Genomic DNA, 27,224 nt, shown 5'->3' with positions numbered 1-27,224 from the left:
TTTATAGTGATTACTACTGGATTCGGGCTCACTGGACCATTTTGCTCTGTTTTCTATTCACCACACATTTTCTTAGTTATTTTTGTAACTTTTTCTGCCTTGTAGTGGTTTGATCAAGTTTTCCTTAATCCCCATTTTCTGGCTTGGAACACACTACATTGTTTCTACACATTGCTAGTTACCCTTAAAACTTTAAAATGGACCTTAATTTAAGGTGTAAAGTGGGTCAGTGCTTCCCGGACATGACTAAGGGCCTCAGAAGCCTCCGTATTCTGACTCCCTCGCCCAGGCACCATGTTATCATGTAATACTTTACACTTCCACCGGGTTTCAACCACCCTCCATTAAGTCTGTTTTTCTTTTAGTCTATGTTTATTTAGATTTCCAATGTGTTTACCAATTTCTTTGCTCACAACTGCCTTTTGTATCCCACTCCTTTCTTCTGGGTTCTAGTTCATTCTTACTACAGAACATCCTTTAGCAAGTACCGTTTGCCTATCAAAATTTAACAGTGAAGTCTGGGTCTCTCAATCTAATGTCTTGCATGAGGAACAAGTAGGTTTAAACACAACTATCCCCAAATTCATTGCTACTATATTCTTTTACTTTGCAAGAAAAACAAAAAACCTGCCCTGAATAGGGTATGACATTTATTCATCTATTTTCCACTTCTGGACAGAAATCAGCAATGATTGAAACTGTATGATCTTGAAATAGATAGATCTAGGCAAAATGTGTCTCTCTACAGCAGACAAAACGTGTCTGTATTTCTGTTAAACCGTGACAAGGTGTGTAAGATTTCAGCCTTAAGGTATGTTACCACAGGTCCTATCTCAGCTCTTCCTCCTCCTTCAAGCTTTTAACTTTAGATAACTCAACACCATGTATCAAAAATATGAAAGAAATTGCTGTACGTAGATGTCATGGTTTCAGAAATTAATGCTGACAAATAAGAAGGTTTTCAGCAGATATTCTTCAGAATTCAAACAGTTAATATTAAACAGCTCCATTCGACAGTAAACTCGAGGTTATCTAGAAGTGCATTCTGCAGTTCACACAGGCTGTCAGGCATGGAAAAGTCAAGGCTGCTCAAAATCCAGTGTTGCACAAAAGAAATTATAAAATTCTTTTAAGATTGTGCTGCAGTTTTTATGTGATCCAAATGGAAGTAAACAATGCCACGTGGAAGTCGGGGGTATCAATTATGCACTTCCATAGTTCCCAAACTGCAATCTGGGGCCCTGCCTGCTGGTCCCGAGCCCATCTGGGCCCCCATTCAAGTAACGACATTCATAAGAGGCTGTCAACCTTGTCATCTTTTCATCTAGCACCCAAAGCAGCTGGACCCTTCTCTAGCCAGCACTAGAATAATGACAGCTCTAGAATCTTGCCAGAGAATGTATCCAGTCCAGGTATGAAATACCATACAGAGTTCTCGAGCCATTCCCCTCAGAGATCCTAAATGCAGTCAAGTCAGAACACCCAAAGGACTCCTGGCCTGTGTTTGCTTATAACCCTATAGAATTCTTTCCTCGGTGCCCTTCAGTCTGCGACTGCCAGCTTTGACGGTGAACTGAAGTAGCGGCCATATGAGAGCTTCTGTACTTGCTGTGTATTCCCACTGAAGAGCTCTAAGATATTTTTTAATGACCATTATTTAAAAACCCACAGAACAAATTCCCTTTGGAATTTAATATCCTAGTGTCCTCTATTTTGAAAACAATCTGCCCATATATTTTATTAAGAGTTAGTGTTCCAACAATTCCATTTCTGGGAATCTAACCTAAGGAATTCTACTTATAACTGGAAAAAAAGTGGAAGTAACTTAAATGTCCAAGAATAGGAGACTCTGTACAAATGTGGCACACGATTCAGATGGGTTCATGATGCAGTCATTAGAGTACTGATAACGTACTGCGCAAGTGTTTTGTGAGAAACTAAGGAAAGCGGTGTGTGCACATGTGTATCTAGTGTGGAGTTGGTTCTAAGTCATATGAAATTCTGACCTGCCCAGCTTGTCTGACATAGCTGTGAAGTTAGAGGGCACAAAGGCATCTATTTGAGAATTTTGATACGTTGTGTTTTGGACCAAAGGTGTCAAAAGATATGTGCACAGCTTCCTGGGGATGGGGGACACTGAGGACGAGGCGGGAATATGGTGATTAATATGACCCCCTTGGACTGATTTTCAAGCTCCCTAGAGTTTTCGGGCAAAAATGAAATCCCTTTATTACATGCTTTCAAAGGGCCACATACCTCTGCTTGTTGCACTTATCACAACTGTGATTTGTGTAATTATTTGATGAATGTTCATCTCCTTTCTGGTCTACAAGTTCCACCAGGGCAAGGTTTTCTCTTTGTTTTGCGCACTATGTGACATATAGTCATGATGGCTGAGGGAAGACAGGGGAGGGAGAGAGGAAAGAGAAGGTAACGGAGAAAGGGAGAAGAAAAAGGGCGAAAAGACGAAGATGGAGAAGAAGCAAATTTTTTATGAGGGACGCTGTGGGTCGAGGTGACAGTACTGCCAAGCTGGGAGAGCACTTGCATTGTTTCCATCTGGAATACAGCAAGGCCAAGGATCAGTGAGACCAACAGGAAGGGGAGGATGTCTGGCACCCAGCAGGTTCGCACCTCGGGGATGCATCAGGAGCTGGCATCCCAGGCAAGGCTGGATTCTCCAGCAGGACCAGCAGCGGTACACGTGACAGAGCACTGGAGAGGGTGGCAGATGCCCAGCAGGAGTCTGTCAAGAGAGCAGCAACGTGCTCAGGCACGGACTTGTGCCTGTATTCTCAACAGTCTGAAGCCAGGGATACCTGGACATCTCGGAAGGGGATGGGGAACACCCCGAAAAGGCCTAAGTCTAAGTGGGGACATGGAGCCAGTAACAAGGCAGTGTCAGTGCTGGTGTGACCTGTTCATAGGCCAGATGGTTATCACTGAGGATGTCTGAAACACCTTGACTAAAACTAAAGAAAGGTTACCAAAACGGTAATGAAGTCAAGGGTTGTGAGGACTTTCCCCCTCTAATGATCATAATTTTTATAATTAAAAAAATAATAGGAAAAATGTGTATCATTTGAAGAATTGCTGTTTTATCAGATGCTGCCAATTTTGTAATCCAGTGTTTCTGCCTTTTCCCTGGTTCTAAGAAAACTCAGTCAGATGTCGTATTCAACCACAGTAACTTCATTACTGTAGTGGTCTTGATAGTTGCTTTCTTCTCATTCTACAGGGCCAAGGGCCGCAAGGAAGGAAAATCCTCCACAAAGTCTTCTCTCCCTATTTCGTCTACCCTGTTGACATAAATCTTTACGGTCTGAGTTAGTTTTTAAACGCTATCACCCTCCGTATATTACTCACATTGTCTTACGTGCGCGAATGACTTTTTCAACTAGACCAGTGATCCCAATGAGGGTATAAGAAGAGAGAAGGGATTAGAGGATGAAAGGATGGCCTGACTGTCAGAGCCACCTGGATGTCCTTTTCTGAATTACAGGTAGCAGCTCACCTGCACCCTCCCACACCGTGAGTATCACTGCCATTGTGAGGTGACACACTCACGGGAGCTGTTACACCCTGGAGGGGAGTGAGGAGGTCAAAAGTATGAGCCAGTGATGAAGATCATATTTTCACTAAAAGATCAATTTGGAATCAGAAGCTTACGAGTTTCAATCCCAGATCTAATACTTAGCCTAAAGTTCTTTATTCTCAAATAGATATAAAAACATCTTTCTTTCAGTGCATGAATATTAAACGTATGCTAAGTGCTAATAAACAGAGTTCAGCAAATACCCTTTAGGTCTTAGTTTCCAAGTAGAGTTGGGAGGAGTTTCTGAATCTTGGCACCACTGACATTTGGACTCGATAATTCTTTACTGTGGATGTTCCAGGCTAAGCTGTACGGCCCCCTCCCCTGCCATTCACATACTGAAGTCCTAGCCCCACTACCTCAGAATGTGATTGCATTTGGAGAGAGGGTCTTTAAAGTGGTAATTAAGGTAAAATGAGGTCATGGTGTCCCTATAAGAGGAGATTAGGGGGCCGCCCCGTGGCCAAGTGGTTAAGTTCTCGGCAGCCCGGGGTTTTGCTGCTTCTGATCCTGGGTGCAGAATGGCACCACTCATCAGGCCATGCTGGGGCAGCGCCCTACAACTAGAATATACAACTATGTACTGGGGGGCTTTGGGGAGAAGAAGAAGAAGGAGTGAAAAAAAAGAAGATTGGCAACAGATGTTAGCTCAGGCGCCAATCTTTAAAACAAAAAAAAGGTGCGGGCAGGGGGGCATTAGGACCCAGACATGTGTGACCAAAGAGGAAAGATCATGTGAGGACACAGGGAGAAGGTGGCCGTCTGCAAGCTAAGGAGAGCGATTTCAGAAGAAATCAACCCTACTGACAACTTGATCTTGGACTGCTAGCCTCCAGAACACTGTCAAAAGACAAATTTCTCTGATTTAAGCCCCGCTGTCTGTGGTACTCTGCTATGGCGGGCCGAGCACACACTCCATGGGGCTCGCCCTGTGCACTGTAGGATGTTTAGCAGCATCCCTGGCCTCTATCCACTCATACCAGTAGCAACCCTCCCACTCCACAGCTGTGACAGCCAAAGTTATCTCCACACATTGCCAAATGTCCCTGGGTGGCAAAAATCCCCCCCTCCCCACCCCCCGGGAACACTGGTTCCGATGGTCTCTGGTCACCTGTATATTCCCAGGGCTCAGCACAGTCACTGCGGCCTACCTAAGTAGATAACCAAATATTTACTGAACGAATTCTCTTGCCTGGTTCCCTATCTCAGGTCTCACCACTGCCAATCAAACTCCTTTTAACGCAATTAAAGTAGTAATTACTTCGTTTAATTTATAGCAGATGTGTAATTTTTAATGAAAACAAGCAGTTTTCATTTTAGCATAATTTCTGGCAACTCTGTGACATAAATATCACATCAATGTTAAACCCTATTTTGTTTGATATTGCTCACTGACCTCATATCACATCCTTTGATAGATTCAGTGAGTGGCGCTGCTTTTAGTTTCCTTAATGCATCCCTCATGATTTTTAGCAGATGAAATGACTATGACAAATTCTTATATAACATTTGAAGCTCAAGGGACTTATAAAGAAAATAAATGGCCGTTAAGTGTGAAACACTGAACTCTAAGTCATAACAAAACTCTACACGTTATCCAGAAACCCAAAAACATATCAAAAAGCCAAAGTCAATGGAGATATTCTTTGGAAGGGGGAAGTCACAAAAGTCCCTGGTACATTCATAAATTTGTTGTCGTAACATTGTCACTTTGCTGTCACGTTATTTGAAAGTTGATGTGTTTGGGTTGGGCGGTGGCAGGGGCTGGGAGTAGGGGCGACTCGGACATGCCAGAGAGAGGCACGAGGAACTCTGGGGGAAGCGGGAACTGGTGGACATTTGGCACAGGGATAATTTCCGACCAACCCCTCGCAACGATTTGTACTCAACTATTCACAGGGTACTGTCTAAGCACATTATTTTAAGTTGATAGAGAGTTTATTCATTTATAAAATCCATTTACTGCATTCTTTTTTAATAGCTGGGATTCAAAGTATTAAAAATTTGATTTACCCAAGTGAAAAGAAAGACTAACTAATCATTGTTAAGTGCCATTTCCGAAGAATATGCCCAATGTTTCAAAGTTGTTGTTTGTGGCTTTAAATTACAATAGTAACATCCTACTCCGAGAATGTGTGAGACACAGGTCTAACGAGCGACCACATTAAACTTGGGCAATAACCACCAGGTGACTGCGGTCACAGGCAGCTATGCTGGCATCCAGGATCAGGTGCTTACACACGCCAAGAATGTGAGTAGGACATCCTGCCGTTCCAAAAACATGGAGGCTCTTAACTCCTCAACTGCTCCTTGTGGTGGAAAGGTTGAAGAATCCTTTTCTGAAGTTGGTTTCTCCAGGGAAGAGAAGGAAGATGGCTTAAATTCTGAAATTTAGAAACAAAAACACTTTGCCACGTTCACCAGCTTTGCAGATGTCCATAATTTTAGAGAGAGATGTTTCAGAGGCAGGAGGTGAGGATGTTTTGTAAATTTTTTTTTTTCCCCGGAAAGGCAGAAAAGAATGAAAATCAGTTAACCACAATATTTAGAATTCAGCATCTTCACTTGGGCATTTATGAGTATGAATATGAGATGGATATGAAATCTATTTGGCAACACAAAGTACGACATTCTGATCACTATGTTGGGAAAGTTGGCAGAAGCCCACGCTAATTCCTATTTCGCTTATTTCTTGGCTCCATCTCAGCACTTTCAGCTGATCTTGTGCGACGATTCCATCTTGGACTGATTTCTGTGTCCTGAAGATCATTTCTGAAACAGTAAAAAGGAAGTGGCATCTTAGAAAATAATGATCGCTATTACGCTACAGCAGTTTCTAGTTTAAGGTGCTGTCACAGGCATCGTTTTGGTTAACCCTCCAAAGAGCCCCTTCTGCTCCACTGACAAATCTATTATAACACTTATCCTTGCTATTATTCTTCTCCCCACCTTGTAACTGAGGAAACGGCGACTCAGCAGAGACTACAGACCATAAATGACAGAGCCAGGAGTTGAACCCCTTTCTTCTGAATCAAATTCTAGCAGGTTTACACTTCTGCTTAACATGTAGAAAGCTGCAAAAAAATTTGCTCCCATCCTAACAACAAGACCAAGTCAGACAGTCTAACAAAATCATAATTTGTCTTGATCCTGTCAGAGAGCTGAGAAAAAATTTGAAAGAAAGATAAGCCCCTCCAAACAGACAGGAGCCACACGAATTCTCCCACTTCTGGAAGAGCACTGGAGAAAGAGGTGGCTGTCGTGCAACCAGATAAGATGAAATCTACTAACATTTTAATAAAATCTAAAACAAGGGCTAGTACTGAAGCAGCCCGGGACAAAGTGAGTCCACACACACGCAAGCTCTTCTCCAGGAGCCTCCATCAGATGCTCACGAGAAAAACCAGGAGCAGGGCAGAAGCCTGGAGAGAGCCCACTTTCGTGGCACAGTATAAGGCTGGTGATGGGAGGCAACAGGGGTCAGGCAGAAAGCCCTGCCTCTTCCCTGGACCCTTCTCTCCTAAGAGGCAGAAGCTTTAAGTTGCTGAGGGTAGAGCAGGAAACTCACTCACCCATGGGGCTTAGGCAAAGATTCACTACCTCTGGGGAGAAGCAGAGGTACATCAGTCTGCCTGAGGAGGCAGGACAGGGAATCGTCTGCAAGAACACAGGTAGAGTCACTGTTGCCGGGGAAAGGACAGAAACAAAGACGTCTCCCTCTGGAGGAGGGGCAGAAAATCATCCCGGGCTGCTGATCTCACACAATGCCAAGCTGAGGGTGGGTCAAGGCAGTCTGACTACCAGGAGAGGAGGGGGAGGAGAGAAAGCTGAGAAAGCCTCGTCCTGGAGACACGGGCACACAGGGCCTGCCTAAGAAGGAGGCTGCACCAAGGAAACAGAGAACCCCCAGCTGGGCCCCACCCTGAGCCTGGCATCAAGGAATACGCAGTAGCAGTAACTGGCTGAGGGAGAGGTACCGATATGGAGAAGAGATGGCCCTCTGCAGGGCAGGCTTGCAAAGACGGCTGAAAGATAAACGGGAGCAAAATCAGTGACAAAAACTTTCCTGCAGTCCAGCCCCCACACTAAGCACCAGGTAAAAGCAGCCCACTGCTACAAGAACATGACGCCTCTGATGCACTGAAGGTCTTGTCAGTGACAAGAAAACCCCACCTGAGGTCACTCCCCCACGCCCATTTCCAGGCATAAGTACTATGACGTCAGTCTCTACGGTCCTTCGCAGTATGTCTAGCATTCAAGCAAAATGTATGATACACAAAGAAGAAAAAACAAAAAGAAATCCATCATCAAGAGATAAAGTAACCAAGAGATACAGACAGAATGACCCACATGTTGGAACCCTAGGACCAGGACCTTAAATAACTATGATTAATACGGTAAAGGCCCTAGGAAAGATGGACAGCATGCATGACAGATGCTCCACGGGTGGCTCTGAAAGACAAAGATCATTACTGTCCTTCCCTCTCCACACCTCCCAGAATCTGAGGTACTCTCCCCAGGTGTCAGCATTGTTGCTCTTTCTCCATCTCCACAAAATCAGCGTATTCCTTTCCATTAGTTTTAACGTTACCTTTTTTTAATCATCCCCTGCTCAAATTCAGCCCTTTCACCCAGAAGGGTCAGGTGCAAGAGGGATAAGAGCATTTTTATAAAACTTTCAGAGACTCAGTATGTTTCCCACTTTGACCCATGCAGGCCATGGTAAGGCTGGATACAAGTCCAAAATCCCAAGGGGGCCTCTAGGTGGAGGCTGCCTCCCTTTGCCAGAGGCTCCAAGCAGGAAAATCATTAGTCATAAAGACTAGCTCAGAGGGGTCATTAGGCTTGTGGGAACTCAAGGGTAATAGCATTTCTCTCTGTGTGGCTCTTTTCTATGAGAGAATTTGTTCTGGCACTCAGTGGATGGGGATTATTAAGTACATAGGACAATTCAGATGTAGAAGGAACAATAATAGTAACTGAATCAGCCCAAAGGGCCTCAGCTACAGGTCACATTAGCTTCCCTTCTCCACTGTGAACCTTGCCCAAACCCCCTGAAAATCAGTTCAGGTGCCTCCTTTCCCCACAGGACAGGGTAGGATGGTGAATCTGGTACCTATATCCAACAGAGCCATAAAAGTCTGAGTCCTCCCCTTCCCGAAGTTCAGCAGCACATCCCGATGGTGCAGATGGCCTTTCCTCTCCCTTAGTGACAGGGAGACCTCGAGCCCCACTCCTAAGCAGCAAACCCAGAATAGCCAAAACAATTCTGAAAAAGAAAAATTTACACCGACAACACCAAATGCTGGTGAGGAGTGGAGCATGCGGAACTCTCATTCATTGCTGGTAGGAATACAAAATGGCACAGCCACTTTGGAAGAAAGTTTGGCAGTTTCTTACAAAACTAAACACATTCTTACCAAACAATCCAGCAACTGCACTCCTTGGTATTTACCCAAATGAACTGAAAACTTATGTCCACACAAAACCTTGCACTTTATTCCTAATTATAATAACATACATATCACTTATTTGTAACTGTCAAAACGTGGAAGTAACCAAGATGTCCTTCAATAGGTGAATGCATAAATGAACTATAGTAATCCATATAATGAAATATTATTCAGCACTAAAAAGAAATGAGCTATCAAGCCACAAAAAGACCAGGGGCAAGCTTAAATAAATATTATTAAGTGAAAGAAGCCAATCTGAAAAGGCTACATACTCTCTGATTCCAACTATATGATGTTCTGGAAAAGGAAAACTACGAAGACAGTAAAAGATCAGTGGTTGCCAGGGGCTTGGGGAGAAGCAGGGATGAAGAGGCGTTTTAGGGTAGGGAAAGTATTCTGTATACTATAATGGTGGATACATGTCATTATACATTGTCAAAATCCATAGAACATTCAACAAAGAATGAAGCCTATGTAAACTGAGAAAAGAAAATTCGAGGCCTCACACTAGCTGGTTTCAAGACTTCTTGTAAAGCTGCAGTAATGAAGACTGTGTCGTTGGTGAAAAGACAGGCGTACAGATCAATGGAACAGAACAGTGATTCCAGAAACAGACCCACACATATATAGTCACTTGATTTTCGATAAAGATACCAAAATTATTAAATGGAGAAGGACAGTTTCTTCAATAAATAGTGCTGGGACAACTGGAGACCCATATATAAAAAAGAAAAACTGAACCTCAACTCATATCTTATACCATTTACAATAACTTGAAATAGGTCATAGACCTAAATGTAAAACCTAAAACTTCTAGAACATAAGAGAAAAACCTTTGTGACCTTGGGCTAGGTAAAGATTTCCTAGGTAGAACACAAAAAAGCACAAAATCTAAAAGGAAAAACTGATCAATTATTTCACCAAAATTTAAAACTGTCTTTGAAAGACACTATCAAGAAAACAAAAAAGCAAGCCACAGAGTAGAAGAAAATATTTGCAAAACGCATATCTGATGAATTCTCAAATCTCAATAATAAAAAAAAAACCCATTTACAAAATGGGCAGAAGATGTGAGGCGGGCATTTCATCAGAAGACAGAGGGCTGGCAAATAGGCACATGAAAAGAAGTTCACATCATTAATCCTCAGGGAAACACAAATTAAAACAGCAGTGAAATACTACTATGCCTCTATTAGAATGGCTTTTAAAAAAGACAGTAACCGAGTGCTGGCCAGGATATGGAGCAATTAGGACTCTCAACATTGCTGGTGGGAGACAACAGTTTGGCAGTTCCATAAAGGTCGAACACAGATTTACCATACAATCCAGCAATGCCACTCCTAGGTATTCACCCAAGAGAAAGGAAAACTATGTGCACGTAAAATACTGTACTCAAATGCTCATAGCAGTTTTATTCATAATTCTCAAAACCTGGAAACAGCCCAAATGCCCATCAACTGTTGAATGGAGAAACAGACTGTAGCACATTCACACACTGAAATACCAGTCAGCAAAACAAAGGAACAGACTACTGATCCATGTAAGAACATGGATGATGCACAGAAGCATTGTGCTAACTGAAAGAAGTTAGACACAAAAGGCTACGTTATTGTATGATTACATTTATATAACATTCTGGAAAAGGAAGAAACTTCAGGGACAGAAAACAAATCAGCGATTGCCAGAAACTGGTAGTGGGAGGAGGAGATTATTTACAAAAGGGCACCAGGTGACTCTTTCGTGTGACGTAAATATTCTAGATTTTAATTGTAATAGTGGCTACATTACTATATATGTTTATCAAAACTCATAGAACTGAACACCTAAAACAGGTGATTTTTACCATCAAACCTCAATAAACGTGATAGAAAAACAAACATCTATACCATAGTATTAGGATATACCTATTACATTTGCATTACTTAATTTTTCCCTCTGTAAATTTTATATACTTGCCTTTACGAGATAATGAAAATTGAGAACTTTCTTTGGCAATCTATTATAATATGATAGTCATAGATAGGCCTTTGGTGGTGGTTCTATCAAAGTTCACAAAGGAAGCTTATTTTTCTCATAAAAGCAGGCTGCGATACAAGTTACATTAAGTTTGAGGGATGTTTTACTGGAAAAACACAAACACAGCAATAAAATACAGCAAAGGAGTCCGAGTGTGTTCTGGTCACCCCACAAAGTCAGGAGGGACTCCCACTCAAAATTTGGTTTGGATGTTGAGACTGATGCCAGCACATACACGCACGGCAAGGGGGTATGAAAAGGTTTATTACTCACATAAAGAGGCTTTCTGGGGAGAGCAGGGCACGCTTCCCAAGTTGGCCTGAAAATAGCCCAAGAGCAGAGGAAGGAAACTGCCTTGGGGTCTTTATGGTGGTTAGTGGGTGGGGTCAGAGTGAGGGTTCCCACGAATGGACAGGGGCTTACAGAGTTTGCCAGTGCCAAGGGAGGCAGCACCTGAGATTTCTTATCATCTGGACCAGATGTGGGGCCGGGGGAAGAGGGAGGATTGAGACAAAAGCTGTCAGCAAGCACCAAAAAGATGGGATCAGACTCTTTATGACAGAGTGCAAACTGACAAAGAACTTGGTCCAGAGAATAGGTGAGTACAACGGGAAAAGCACTAGGCTTGGCTTAGGACTCAAGACAGTTCACCATCCTTTTGGGCTCAGATTTCTTATAAAACAAAATGAACAGAAGTTCTTTCCTACTCTGAAATCACAAGGATTAAAAAGTAAAATGAATATGAAATTACCCACTTAGGTGACCAGCACATATCAGGAATTTGATAGATACTAGTTAAATTAAGTACATCTGTCTGCTCAAACACCCAGAAATAATTTCTGCTGATTTTATTAGTATTCACTTCCTAATGAAGGCATTTCCTAATAATTGCACAAAAGAAAGAAAAATATATCAGCTAACGTGCAGCCTTTCTGGGGATAAAATAAGTTCTGTCTCTAGATAAAGGCAACAAATCTAGATTTTTCAACAGATAATAGAAAACTCTCTGGCAGGCAACATCAAAACAGAAGGGAGAATCAATATGCTACATGACAGAATTGGTATCCAAAAATTTCCTTTACAGGCTCGAGGCAAGAGCTGACTCTTAGAAGAGGAAAAGTATGAAGGATAATAAATGCAGTAAGAACCCGTACTTTGGTCCAGAAACAATTTCCCAAATTCAGGATAGGAAGCCCTGGTTTAAGGGCAGCATAGGGATACTAGGTTCAAAAGGAATGGACAGTGAGAGATGGTCAATAAGCAAAGAGATTAAATTTAAGATTTTCTAAAGTCAAATAAGCAATACAAAAGCAATCAGAGTGATAACTCTGGACAATTTTTGCATTGTAACATTTACTGAATATAGTTCTCAGCAGAACGCTTTAAAAGGAACACAGACAGACTAGAGCCTGTAGAAGTGTCTGGGACTTGCAGAGCCAGGGAGCCTTCCAGATTCTTTTGTCTTAATGGACCATCCCTCTTCCAATTACAGGCAAGGCCACTGATGAATAAGATCGTTGCCTGGAGGCCCGTCCACAAGTTCACTCTGCCTTTAGCCTGTCTGGCTCCCCATCCACAAAGGACTGTAACTGAGGTCAGGCCAGGCTCATCCACAGTAAGTTTTTGATGGGCTTTTGCTCCTTACTGCTCCTAGGCCGTTTCCATTCCCACCATTTTTCTCATCTAACTCTAATTTTTAAGGTTTTTTGTTTTTCTATATCTTTTTTGCTTCACGTATTTTGGGGCTCTGTTGTTAGGTAGATACATGTTTATAATTATTATATCTTCTTGATAGATTGATCTTTTTATCATTATAAAATCTCTTAGTCTCTAGTAACAATTTTTGTCTTACAGTTTATCTTGTCTGATATTACTATAGCCATGCCAGCTCTCTTTGGGTTATTGTTTGCATGATATATCTTTTTCTATCCTTTTAAACTTATTTGTGTCTTTAAATCTAAAGTGTGTCTCTTATAGACAGCATATACTTGAATTACATATTTTTTAAAATCCATTCTGCCAATCTGTCTGTTAATTGAAGTGTTTAATCCATTTATATTTAATATACTTACTGATAAGGTAAGATATATGTATGCTATTTTGCTATTTTTCTTTACATCTTATGTCTTTTTTTTGCTCCTCTGTTCCTCTATCATTGCCTTCTTTTGAGTTATTTTCTAGTGTACCATTTTAATTCCCTTGTCATTTCTTTTATTATATTTTAAAATTTATTTTCTTAGTGGTTGCCCTGGAGATTATAATTAACATATTAATTTATAACAATCTAGCTCAGATTAATACCATTTTAGTTTCAATAGTATACAAAAACTTTGCTTCTATATAGCTCTATTTCTTTCTCTCACCTTTCTGCTGTTACTGTCATACAAATTACATCTTTATCCACTGTATGCCCATCAACACAGATTTATAATTACTGCTTTGGGAAGTTCTTTTAAATCAGATGTGGAAAAAAAGAGTTACAACAAAAAATGCATCTATAATGTTTTTTATATTTACCTATACTTTTATATTTATCTTTACTGGTACTCTATTTTTTCATGTGGGTTCAAGTTACTATTTAGAGTCCTTTGACTCCCTTTATTTCTTGTAGGACAGATTTCCTAGTGACAAATTCTTTCAGTTTTTGTTTCTCTGGGAAGGTCTTGATTTCTCCTTCAGTTTTGAAGTATAGTTTTGTTAGATATAAAATTCTTGGTCGACAGTCTTTTACTTGTATCATTTTGAATATGTCATCTCACTGCCTCTGGCCTCCATGGTTTCTGATGAGAAACCACCAAATCCCCTTGTAAGTGAAGAATCTCTTCTCTCTTCATTTTTAAAAAATTTTCATTCTTTAACACAGTCGCTTGAGCTTCTTAGATGTATAGATTAATGTTTTTCATCAAATTAGGAAGTTTTCAGTCATTATTTCTTTACACGTTCTTTCTGCCTCTTTCTCTTCCTCCTCTCATTATGGGGCTTCTATTATGCATATGCTGGTATGCCTCATGAGGTCCCACAGGTCTCAGGCTGCTCCTTATTCTTCATCCTTTTTTCTCTCTGTTCCTCACTGAATAACCTCAATTGGTTCTATCTTCAAATTTGCTGATTCTTTCCTCCACTTGCTCAAATCTGCTGGCAAACCCCTTAGAGAATTTCTCATTCCAGTTATTATACTTTTCAACTCTAGAATTTCTTTTTTTTGTTAAAATAATAATTTTTATTTCTTTATTGGTATTATCTCTTTGGTGAGATCTTGTTCTCATTCTTCCCTTTAGTTCTTTGAACATATTCAAAATAGCTAATTCAGAGATTTGTTTAGTAGTCTAACGTCTGAGCTTCCTCAGGGACATTTTTATTGGTTGCTTTCTTCTCCCTGTGTATAGGCCACAGTCTTGTTCCTTCATATGTCTTGTAACTTTTTTTGTTGAAAACTGGACATTTTTAATAATATGCTGTGGCAACTCTGAAAATCAGATTCTCCTCCTTCCCCGGAGTCTGTTGATGTTGGTGTTTGCTGTTGTTATTTAGTGACTTTCTGAATTAATCGTGTAAATATGCATTTTCTGTTGTGTGTGACCACTGAAGTGTCTGCTAGATGAGCTTAGCAGTCAGCTAATGATTGGATATAAGTTTCCCTAAACACCTGCGACCAGATAACACAGAAGCCCAAGGCAAAACCAGTCTTTGCTAAGGGACTCTGTGTGTGTCGGTGATAATTCTGCTTTAGCTTCTACTTTCTGCTTGCACAGAGCTTCATGGTCAACTAAAGTGAGAGCTTAGGACCTTCTCAGGTCTTTTCTGAGCATGCACAGAGCCCTGTGCACGAATGTGACCTTCTAGATTCACAAAAATATGTCAGAGCTGTTCAAATTCCCCACGGAAATCTTATTTTCCAGCTTTTCCTTTTAAGCTTTTTGGTTAGCATATTGTTTGCCCCAACTGTGTCGTTCCCCCCCCCCCCCCCACAGATGGCTGTGAAGTTAATCAATTGTCTCTAATTGTTTTAAACAAACACCTCAGGGGAAAAGGCCTTTCGCACTGGGTGAGCTCCAAGTCAGGTAAAGACAAGACAGTCTTGCAAGTGGGAGTCTTCTGGGGAACCATCAGACAGGTGAAAAAAGAATTCTCTGGGAATAGGCTTTGTAGGAGCTCCAACTTTTTGCCTCCTCTGGGGGTTGCCAGGCTGCTGGTCTCATCATAATCGTGGACTGTTAGCTCCCAAGGGGAATGGGAACAGGGCACATCAAATCACCACAAAGCTCACTGTTCTTACCAAGATTCAGCCACTTTTGTTGAATAAATGCTCCTTGAATTGCTGCTGCTTTTGGTTAATTTCCAGAGTTTTGAAAAAGTTGATTCTGACAAGTTTTGTCATTGCTTTCATGGAGAGAATTTTCAGAGGTCCTTATTTCACCATTTGTCTTGACATCATTATTCTTTATCTTTTTTTACTTTTATTTTTTCAGCTTTTGACTCATGGTCTTAATATCTCTAAACTTTTGCATGTGAAATGTATCATCTTAATATTTTATTGTTGTTTATTTATTTGGCTTGTCTTTTTAAAAAATTTTAACAGGATGTTCCCCCTTATATTTAACTTCTATAATATTATTATTTTTCGTTCTCTTACCTTGTTTATAATTACCCTCCAAAGCTTTTAAGTAATATTTTTCTCCCATATCTTCCCTCTTTGATCTGCCTTTGTAATAGCTGGCAATGAGCATGGCTATAGTGGTAGTGAAAGAAGCAGCCTGGGGGTTTGCAGCAGAGTCCCTGGCAAGGATCTCAGTAGTTCTCCCAAAGTAACTCTCTAAAACACCTCATCCCCAAAGATGCAGGAACCCTAATAGGATAACCCACTCCATAATTTTTTTCCATGCATATAACACACTTATTTACTGGAATAATGACACTTAATAACATTTCACAGACATGGCAGGTTTTAAACTTCTTGGTCTCTAGAAGGTATAATCAATGGATTTTCGAGCAAACATTGCCAACAGCATGCTGTTAGCCAAATAGGGGACCGTCCTGGGGAGAACATGGTGACCAGGAAGCAATGAATCCACTGAATACAAAAGCCATGCCTAGGAGATTTGGCCATTTATTATAGCCTGCTTTCAAAACACATTATTCCCAGAATGATTTACCCTCCTTCTTGGTAGCGCCATAGAAAGAACCTCTTGGTATATAGCTCCTCCTGCCTTATGTTGATTAGAGAGAGGCTGGTCAGAGCAGGGGCCATTCCAAATAGGGTTGGGTTTTATGACTATTCTTTTTTTTTTTTAAAGCACAGGATTAGCTGTTTCCCTGCTATGAGTACTTTCAATTGTTTAGGCATTGTATGGAGCAAAGGACCCATCCAGAATACTAGGGCATAATCCTGAATAAGGACCAAAACCTAACAAGCACATTACGTGGAAGAAAGAAAAGTTACAGGCCAGCTTCTCAACATAATAACAAAAAATCTTAAATAAAATATTAAAACCAAGTCTAGAAACACAGAAAAGAGTTAATACATCATTCCCAAATTAGATTTATTTCAGGAATGCAATCTTCCTTTACCATGTGAAAAATCAATGTAATTCACATTAACAAAATAAAGGAGAAAAATCATATGTTCATCTCAGTAGAAAACATTAAAAAACACGATAATATTTAACATCCATTCATGTTAAAAACTAGGAATACAGGGTAAAATATTGAATGTTTTCCCACTAAGATCGTGAATAAGAATACCCTTGTTACCATTTCTATTTAACACTTAATAAGCAGTCCTAACCAGTACAATTAAGCACTAAAGAAGATATAAACGGTATTATATGGAGATGACACGGTTACAGATGTAGAAAATCCAAAAGAACCTATAAACTATTAGAAGTATTAAGCAAATGTATTAAAATTCCTGAATACAGGGTTAAGGTAAAAATAGATTAGATACTAGCAATAAGCAATTAGAAAATGGCTAAACGACAAAATACCATTTTTAATAACATAAAAAATCAAATACCCAGAAATAAATGTAACAGAAAATATAAATAACCCCTACCCAGAAAGGCACAAAATATTAGTAAGAAAAAGTTTTAAAAAGCTAAACAAATGGATAAATATACCATATTCATAGATTAGAAACCTCAATACAAAAGAGTTTCTAGAAAATAACATAGGAAAATATCTTTATGACCTTGAGGTAGACAAAATTTCTTACATATCACTTAAATGCATTAGCCAGAAAGTAAAAGACTGCTAAACTGGACATTATAATTAAGAATTTCACCATTAAGAGAGTTTGAAAAGGCAATTCATAGTGAAAAAAGATGTTTGCAATACATACAACTGACAAAGGACTCATGCTCAAAGTACACAAAGAACTACTACAAATAACAAAGATCAATAATCATGACTGAAATTTTAAAAGCTAAGAATACCAAGTGTTGATGAGCATATGGAACTACTGGAACTTCCATCGTGGATGGCAGTTTAAATCGGTACAACCACTTTGGAAAGATGTTCAGCAGTAGCTACTGGATATGTGCATATCCTAAGACCAGCAACACCACTCCTAGGTATACACTCAACAGAAACAAATGTGCACCACCAAACGACATTACTAATTATGTTCCTGACAGCCTTATTCACAACAGTCAAAAACTCTAAACACACATACACCTACCAACAGTAGAACAGATAATAAATGGTCACTTATTATTCACACAGTGGAATATTATAGAGCAGTGGTTCTCAAATGTTAGCATGCAGAACACCTGAGGGCTTATTAAAACACAGATTGCTGGGCCGCATCCCCAGAGTTTCTCATGCAGAAGGTCTGGGGTGGGACTCAAGAATTTGCTTTTCCAGTATGTTCCCAGGTGATGCAAATACTGTTAGTCAGATCACACTTTGAGAACCACTGCTACAGATAAAGCAATGAAAAGTGACAAACTACTCCTATCCAACCACGGAAAAAAATCTCATGATGTGGTGTCAAAGAATGACACCCAAGAGTAATACTATACGATTCCATTCATATGAAGTCTAAAAACAGGCAAAATTAATCCACGTGGTGTACAAGTCAGAATAGTGCTTATCTCTGGTGGGGTGAGTTTTGACCGGGAGGAGGCGTGAAGGAGGCTCCTAGAATGCCAGTCGTGTTCTACATCCGGGGCTGGGTGGTGGCTGCACAGGTGTTAAGAGCCTATTACCTGGGTAGCCCCCAGTGAACCACACCTGCTGTCTCTGTGCACTCCCTTCCCCTAGAATCTGGGGCTGGTCCTGTGACTCACTTTAATCAATAGAACGTGGTGGAAGTGAGGCAGCACAGTTTCAGGACAAAGTCTTAAGAAGGCCTGAGAGAGTTTGTATTTTACTCTTGGGAGCTATATCAGTCTGGGTCCAATCGGGATCATAATAATTTGACCAGAAAAAGTTTAATATAAAGAATTACCAACTGTAACAGAGGACTGGAGTAATGAGGGATTGGCTAGTAAGAAGCAAAGAGAATCCCAGAGAATACAGAAATAGCAGATAGAAGGACTAGCCACTACCTCTAGGGCTGAGATGGGCACTGAAGGAAGACAGATGCAGACACCTGGTTGGAGAGGGCGCAACTGTGGCTAACTGAGAACTCGTACTATAGGCAGAGCAATGAGCTGCTGGCCTGTGTGTGTCGTAGCACCAGGCAGTGGAAAGGCCGCTTTCCTGCAGAAACCTGGCCAGTGAGCTCACCACAACCAAGAGGCAAAACCCCTTCTTGCAATGTCTCTCCAACGCCCTCTACTGATAAAACTTAACATCAGGAGAGCTGGCAAAGGAAAAATATTTAAAGGGCCCAACTCAATTTTCACAGATCAGGCAAAAAGGATGAATTTGGAGCTGAGGCAATAAACTGATAACTGGCATAGTAGCCCTGAGCCTCCATATAGGAAATGCAACCATCCTGCTGGGAAGATCACATGGAGAAGAACAGGCTCCCAGGCTACATGGAAAGAGAGAGAAGTGCAGACATCTCAGCTGAACACAGCCTCTTAACTGCCCTGCCAGCTGCCTGCACACCACACCAATAAACACCAGAAGTCTGAGGCCAGCCCAGACTGAAAAATCATAAGCAGATAAAAATGTTGTGGTTTAAGCTCCTAAGTTTTAGGCTGATTTGTTCCACAGCAATTAAATACTCAACACCAACTGTGTCTGTTTAATTTCTGTTTTGGTTCTCATTGCTGCATTAACAAACCATTCTCAAACCTAAGAGGCATGAAACAACATAATCACCTATTGGTCATATTCTAGATCTGGGCAGGCTTGGAAGAGACGGCTTAACTGGGACTGGATGATCCATTTCCAAGAAGGCTCACTTACACGGCTGGCAAGCTGGTGCTGGCTGCTGGCTGGGAGCTCAGCTAGAGGGGCGAGCTGGGCCCTCAGTCCTCCTCTAACTGTCCTCTCCCCATGCCTGAGTTGGGCTCCTCACGGCAGAGAGGCTGAGTTCCAGAGGAAGCATCCCATAAGCGACTGTTCTGAAAGGAGAAGCCCCTCTACGCAAACGTTTACCCAGTTTCTTCTCACATCACACGGCCAAGCCAGAATCACTGTGGGCCTCAAGAGTGTGAACACCAGGAGGCGTGGTTCACGGGCCACCAAAGTACCTAATCCCAGGTGTATTCAGTAGTAAAAATTCATCAAGCTGTATGTCTAAGATTTGTCCACTTTAACGTATGTATGCTAAACTTCAAGACAGTCTCCCCGCTCCCCAAAGAAAGACAGCCAAATTAGTAATAGTTCTCCACCAGAAAATACAACAGGCTCATTAAGTGCACTGCAAATGACTTCTCATGGGGTTAAGATGAAATGCAGATTATCAATAAAGAAAATAATCCTTCCTTTTCTAATTTTGTAAGAATATTAGAGATCTATTTCCTAAAATTTTCTTTTTTTTTTTTTAAGATTGGCACCTGGGCTAACAACTGTTGCCAATCTTCCTTTTTTTTTTTCTGCTTTATCTCCCCAACACCCCCCTCCCCCCGTACACGGTTGTATATCTTAGTTGCATGCCCTTCTAGTTGTGGGATGTGGGACGCCACCTCAACGTGGCCTGATGAGCGGTGCCATGTCTGCGCCCAGGATCTGAACCCTGGGCCGCCGCAGCAGAGCACATGAACTTAACCACTCAGCCACGGAGCCGGCCCCTAAAATTTTCTTTTTAAGACACTATGAGATAGAGTTAAAAAGATTTGCAAGTGGCAATCCTTCTCCATTCACAGGTTCTTGAAGTTACGTAGGCTGCGTCACTAACAGCTACAACCCACTAGTGAGCGTGTTAACAAACACTGATGGATACGTTCCTTCTATTAAGTGCCCACTATGGCCCACCTGGGCACTACGCCAGGTGCGGAGAGATTCAAGCTCTAAGGAACACACCCTCTAGAAGGGGGCCAGGCGTTAAGCACGGAGTGATGCAGGAGCAGTCAGGGGCTTCTGAACGGAGCTGTGAAGAGGGAAATGACAATGCCTATCTAGATGAAGAAGGAGGACAAAGCAATCGAGGCAGAAGCAACAGCAAGGTACAGAGGTGTGGCAGCATGACTCTGAGACAAGCGTGAGTAGCTCAGCTTGGCTGAAATGGGAGTTGTGGGCTGGGGAGGGGAAGGAAGGGAATGAATTCCATGAACCAGCAGCTAGGCTGGGGCCGTGACAGGGAGAGCCTTGGATGCTGGGGAGTCCCTGTAGGACTTTGAAGTATGACAGAGAGAAGACAAGTGTATTCTAGTTCTCACTGGCAGAATGGACTGTGATGACCAGAGGCAGAGAGATAGCTGGACGGCCGCTGCAGCAAGATGGAGAGAAGAACAAAGGCCCTAACAGAGGTATTACAGAGCAATCTACAGTAGTGCTTCTCAAAGTGGGGGCCCAGAAGCAGCATCAGCAACACCTGGGAGCTTGTTAAAAATGCAAACTATTAGGCCCCACCCCAAATCTACTGATTCAGAATCTCAGAATTGGAAACAGCCGAATAATCTGTGTCCTCCAGGTGATTTTAATGTATATTTAAGTCTGAGAGCCACTTATCCATAGGACTTTGCAACAGACTAAATGTGAGCAGTAAGGGAGAGTGAAAAGTTGAAAATGATACTACCATTCACTGAGAGAAAGGACAGTGGAAGAAGAGCAGGTCTGGAGAGAAGGAACTTAGACTCTGAGGCAGGCATATCTTCCCCACATTTTATGCATAAGGAAACTGAAATCCAGAAACATGAAATGACATACTAGGACCCTATTTCTTCCTATTTTCATTCTGTTCAATGTAAATATATCTTGTAGCTCAAAATGGTAAGATGAACCAATATTTATGGACGTAAGAATCCAAGACCGGTCTGTAGGAAATAGGTTTCTTTTTGCTGCTTATGAAAATACTGCTTCATATGGTGCACTGTGTTGCTAATAGAACCTCTCAATTATTTACCAAATTAGGAGAATGTGTTGGAACTGAAATAGTATGTTATAGGACCAACAGCTCAAATATTCCACTTGTGGTACCACAAAATATGCCTGTAAGCTTAAGATGGGTATTTGTAAACTGCCACACTTTGTTGAACAGTAAAGCTGTGGAGGTTTCTCCTGCTTTTGCCTCTAAAGCTACATTACGGCATAAGCTTGTTTCACCGTTCTATACTCAGCTGGGATCAGGAGGCCTGGATTCTGATCCCGGAGGTGCCACTAACCAGCTGCGGACCTTAAGCTAGTCAATTTACCTCTCTGGAGCTCAGCTTCCTTCTCTGTAAAATACAGGGATTGGACTAGATGAGCGCTTTATTATCTGTGAGGATCGAGCAATGGGATTTGTTTGCTAAGTGCTTCCTTATAATAATGACTTTAAGATGTCATCATTATCAAGAATGGGCTTGGGCTTAGGAATTCTGGGCTACAGCTTGTCACAGCCGTTACTGTCAGGATTTACTTCAGCATGAACAGGGTGATTCCTGGTACAAGAGGACAGAGGTAGCTAAGGAGAGGCCTCCTCTCCGAGAATTAATGCCTATTAATTTAAATAATGCTTAGGTGAGAGTCATGCAACCAAAATCTCAAACTTTCAAAAAATGCTATTATTTAAACCACCAAGTATCTCATCGGCCTGATAAACCTACTCAGAACATTTCCCTGTATATGTCCCACTTGTCCATTCTCCCAGTGATTCAGCTACGAAATTACAAAATGTCAGCACAGTGAACCTCTCCTTTGGAAAGACAGTATAGCTTACTAGTTGAAAGAACGGACTTTTGATGCATTAGGTTAGACTCTCAGCTCCCTCACTTACCACTTATGGCTAAGTGACTTTGGGATGGAGATTTACCTCTTTCAGCCTCAGCCTTTAAGAAAGGTAAAGAGGTCAACAGTATCAAATACTGCTAAGAAGTCAAGGAAGACGAGGTCTAAAAAATGTCCTTTGGATTTAGCAGGACAGAGGTCTTCAATAACTTTAGTGAAAGCTATTTCAGAAGAATGATGGGACGGGCTGAAGAGTAAGTGAGAGATAAGGAAATGGAAACTGCAAGTAGAGACCACGGACAGTCACGTGTCACTTAATGACAGGGATGCGTTCTGAGAAACGTGATGTTAGGCAATTTTGTCATTGTGTGAACATCGTAGAGTGTACTCACACAAACCTAGATGCTATAGCCTCCTGCACACTTAGGCTATACGGGACTAATCTTACAGGACCACCGTCACATATGCGGTCTGTTGTTGACTGAAATGTTTGTTACACAGTGCACGACTGTATTAAGAAAGGAAAGAGAGATACTACAGTAGCTGCACGATGAGAATGAGTAAGGTGTTTTTGTTGGTTGGTTGGCTGGTTGAAGATGGAGAAGATTTGAGCATGCTAAAAACCCAATGAGAAAGAGAGAGTTGAGAGAAGGAAGTTGCCTCATGACAGAAAAGGGAGAAGGAAGAAAGTAAAGTTCCTGACAAGGGGTAGAAATGAGGCAGGAGGAATTAGCCTCAGATGGGAGGAGGAACATCCCTTTATTATAAAAGGAGGGAATTATAAAAGGAGGGATAAAATATGTATACATTCAGGCAGACTTATACATTTGGTACGGGAAAGATGAGGATTCCCACATAATGGCTCCCATTTTCTCTATAAAGGAAGAGAAGAGGTCTTTAGCTGAAGGTGGAGCCATGGAAAAGAGCTGAGAAGGTTTCAAGCAATCTTTGCGAAGAACGGGACAAAAATATGATCACAGAAACAGTAGAATTGCTAGGCAGTTTTGAGGGTCCATTTGAGGTATGTGATCATGAAATTATAGTGGAATAAATCTGCCCTGTGGTACTACAGATCACTCCTGTAGGTGGAAAGTAATGAAAATATAATATCCTTTGGCATTGTTCCTTTCCTCCTCGCCTACAGTGGAACCTGGAATAGGCCCCTCCAGCATTCTCATTTCCCAGAATAATTCATCAGTGTTACAGGAAAAGGAGTAAAATTGCATTTTTCTACACTAAACACATTTTATGACTTGGAACATCTAGGAAAGGATTAAAAGCTTTCTAAAGATTCTGAGCCAGTGCTTAAGGCCAAACTATTAATTGCCCATTGGAATAATCTTTCTTTAGAAAAACAACTTCTGACAAGTAAACAGAGTTATTACACTGGGATTCCATTTCTAAGCAGAAATATACAGAAACAAGTAGTAAACTGGAAATCTCTACTTTGATGAATGTGAATTATTATTCTTAAATCAGAAAGCACAAATATTCTTTTGTTTGAAAATCAACTGTATAGAATCATAATTTGTCAGGTCAAAGTACATGCTTGTTTCTTGATTATGAGAACTCACTTATGCGATGCTTCCCAGGCTTCCTCTTCTTCTAGAAGATCTCTTATGATGTCTGAACTGGAACTAAAAGGATATGTACATCAATATTGCCAGATAACAAAAAGACTGTATGGTTCCATTCATATAAAATTCTAGAAAACAGAAACTAATCTATGGTGACAGAAAGCGAACCAGCAGACCAGGTGCTGCCCGCAGGGGGCAGGGGCGCACAAGGGGGGCTTACAAAGCCGCACAGGAAGCTTTGGGAGTGAGGAGAAGGTCCATCTTGACTATGGGGAAGATCTCATAGCTGTATACGTATGCCAAAACTCATCAAACTGTGTGCTTTAAACATGTACAGTTTAGTATACATCAATTTCAAGAAAGCTGTAAAAAGAAGTTTAATAAATTAGCAATAATAATGAAACAAATCACTAAAACTTAAACAAATCCCTCAACATAAAACCTGGATTCAAACAGAATACAGGTCACGAGCCTTTTCAACTTCCCATGGCAACCAAAGATCAAATCATGTTTTAAAAACTTTAATAATGAAATTCACAAGAGATATTTTAAGTTCCTAAGTGGCTTTTAGTTCCTTTGTAACCAAAGTAAAGTATAATTTAATTAATTTGAACTGTATCAATAATGAAATCAGTTATAATGCAACCTGGCTTAAAGTGCTGTGTGGTCTTTGGCCTACATGTGCAGGGGGTGCAAGGTAAATAAGGTTACGGACGGCACGTATTATTTCCTTAAAAGAAAACACTGTTTTAAGGCTTTTAGCATTATGTTCTTACCCAAATAAATTCCTACCAAATAACTTTTTTTAAAATATCAAAAAAGCATTTCTTTAGACACCCAAGACACAGAATGTCATGGGCACTGTAGAAGACAAGGCAGAAATAGCAGTCACTACCCCAGGGTGGAGAGGCTAAAACAAAGGAATAACTCTCTCTTAGGTGAGAAACAACAGGTTTAGCAATGTTAGTGCCAATCATATTTCTAATGATACTCTAATAGAAAACAAAAGTTTAAAAATTATCAAGATTTAAAGTGCCAATGAGGGGCCAGCCTGGTGGCGCAGTGGTTAAGTTCGCACGTTCTGCTTCTCGGCAGCCCGGGGTTCGCTGTTCGGATCCCGGGTGTGGACATGGCACCACTTGGCATGCCATGCTGTGGTAGGCATCCCACATATAAAGTAGAGGAAGATGGGCACAAATGTTAGCTCGGGGCCAGTCTTCCTCAGCAAAAAGAGGAGGATTGGCAGCAGTTAGCTCAGGGTTAATCTTCCTCAAAAAAAAAAAAGTGCCAATGAATTATTATCAACCAATTACAACAAATCACTTTGAAGCAACATGTGCCTATGATGCCTGAACAAAAAAAGGCAACAACAGTCAATAAACACTGTTCTGCACAAATGTCTTACTGAAGGGATTTCCCGCCACACTCCCAAGACGCTCAAGGAGCTGCATGTAGGATCCTCTCTGGCACGGTTCACGTGTGCACTGGCCTGCGGGTGGGACCGCACCTGCAGTGCAAGCAGAGTGACTCTCCACTACAGCTAGCGCAGTGGTTCTTAGGAACTCCAGGATAAGAATCCTCATACAGTAGTAGCAATACTTTTCGTATTTGTGGCTTGAGAAAATACATAACAATAACAAAGCATTTTAAATGTACTAATATCTTTAGTTTATATCGTATTCATTATAGCAGCACATGCATACATTTAAAAACAGTGGTGCATGCATTTGTGAGACGCTCTTTATTATGCCTACCGATAATTCTGGATGTGCATGTACTTTTGCAGACACTGCGATCATTCATTCAGGCCCCTGGGTTGGGAAGCACTGATCTCACCTGTCAGAGTACCTAAGCATCTACCATTCTTTATTTTATTCATAACATTGAGAGTGGCCCCCTGCTCAAATGCAAGGGCCCCTGAAAATAAAAACATCAATTTATCATCAGTCATCAGTAAACCAGCTTACAACAAGCTTTCCCATTACACAGCTAACTAAATGTGGTTTTTACAAGGAGGGAAGAAGGAAAAGCAGAAAGCCCTTAAGGAGATCCAAGACAGATTTCACCAACTTTATCATTTTCCTAAGAGACAGACACACACAGCACTCGCTAGGGATCCTTAGACCCACTGCCACCCCTATGACCACACAACCACAGAAGTGGTTCTAAACCTTTCCGTTCACAAGATCCCAACTTCGTTATTCCTTACTTTGACAATAACTACACCAACTTTGTAAAGAAAACTGAAGCTGTTTTAATGTAACTTTTTCATTCCCTTATCCCTACTCCAGGTTATGTCAATACCATCACCCTTTCTTCTTACCAGGATAGAGGTAGGGCAGTGTTTCTTAACCTCTTTTCATTATTGCCTTCCGCCTCAAGAAGCTGTTTTAGGCTTTTTTTTTCCCTATTGCCCCTCCATGAAATTTTAATACCACAAATGTATGTCTGTTTATCTATTTTATATATATCTGTGCTTCATACACAAAGAGAGCAAGATTTTTTGGCCATCCTCATCCCCAAGAACCAATTTCCACCCCCTATGGGGCAAAATTGCTCCTACTGAGAACCTGTGAGCTAGGAGAATGGGGGTTAGGGGGTGTCATGTGGTTCTGGGTCCCGGTAGGTGTCACATAGCTAGAAAAACAGTAAAGTCAGCTTCTTGCTGACACCCTCCGATACACACATACAAATTTCTTTTTTTTAAACAGGAAGGTTACAAAGCATCCCTACTATTCCAGGTAAGTAAGCAGGATGGCCAGGCCTGTCAACTAATCTAGTAGTCTGTGATCAATTTACCTAGGGGCTTTCAAATCACCAGTACAAACCACTCATTTGTTAAAGGAAAATATTTGCAGTACATTAGTGACACAAACCTAAGAGGTTTTTGCTATGCTACCTCTGTGAAAACAGATGGCAGAGGAGGCTTACAAAAAACATAGCTCAAAAGTTGTCTGCACCCTCCTCCTCTGCAACTTCAACACCACTGACCAGCAAGACGGCACAGCTCCCCGATTTCCTCGATTCTCATCCCCTTTCCTTCTGCTCCAGCTCAGTCACTAACCTGAATGATAACCAAATCACTAAAGTGAATGATACAAAGTTTGCGAGGTTTGCAGTTTTCCTAAAATGAAGCTTCAGGATTATCTGCTATATTTGCTGCTCCAATTCTAGTGACCACTGAGAAGCTGAGAGCTGATACTAAGACAATTAAAATAGCAGACAGAACCGTTCATTCCTTTCTAAAGTAATGTACTTACTATATTCTACTCAAAAGCCCACTCCTGAAATTAAACACACAGTTTCACAAATAGAATCTTA

The 27,224-nt window shown here is 41.1% G+C and overlaps 1 protein-coding gene across 5 annotated transcripts in view; it reads right to left on the bottom strand.

Annotated features, from left to right (window-relative positions):
• Positions 1-4,847: 4,847 nt before the first annotated feature.
• The window catches only part of RAD18 (RAD18 E3 ubiquitin protein ligase), a 150,855-nt gene continuing 128,478 nt past the window's right edge, over positions 4,848-27,224 (bottom strand). For 4 of the 5 annotated variants that reach the window (XM_046643122.1, XM_046643377.1, XM_046643470.1 and 1 more), the window contains 2 exons: positions 23,901-23,963; positions 4,848-6,367 (listed from right to left, as the gene is read on the bottom strand). In XM_046643122.1, the coding sequence (XP_046499078.1) occupies positions 6,265-6,367; positions 23,901-23,963 (166 nt within the window). In that variant the 3' untranslated portion in view covers positions 4,848-6,264. The remainder of the gene's footprint in view (positions 6,368-23,900; positions 23,964-27,224) is intronic. The other variant, XM_046643205.1, reaches the window with a different exon arrangement.

This window comes from Equus quagga, chromosome 1 (genome assembly GCF_021613505.1).
Source record: "Equus quagga isolate Etosha38 chromosome 1, UCLA_HA_Equagga_1.0, whole genome shotgun sequence".
Lineage (NCBI taxonomy): Eukaryota > Metazoa > Chordata > Mammalia > Perissodactyla > Equidae > Equus > Equus quagga.
This window is presented reverse-complemented; position numbering and strand designations above follow the sequence as displayed.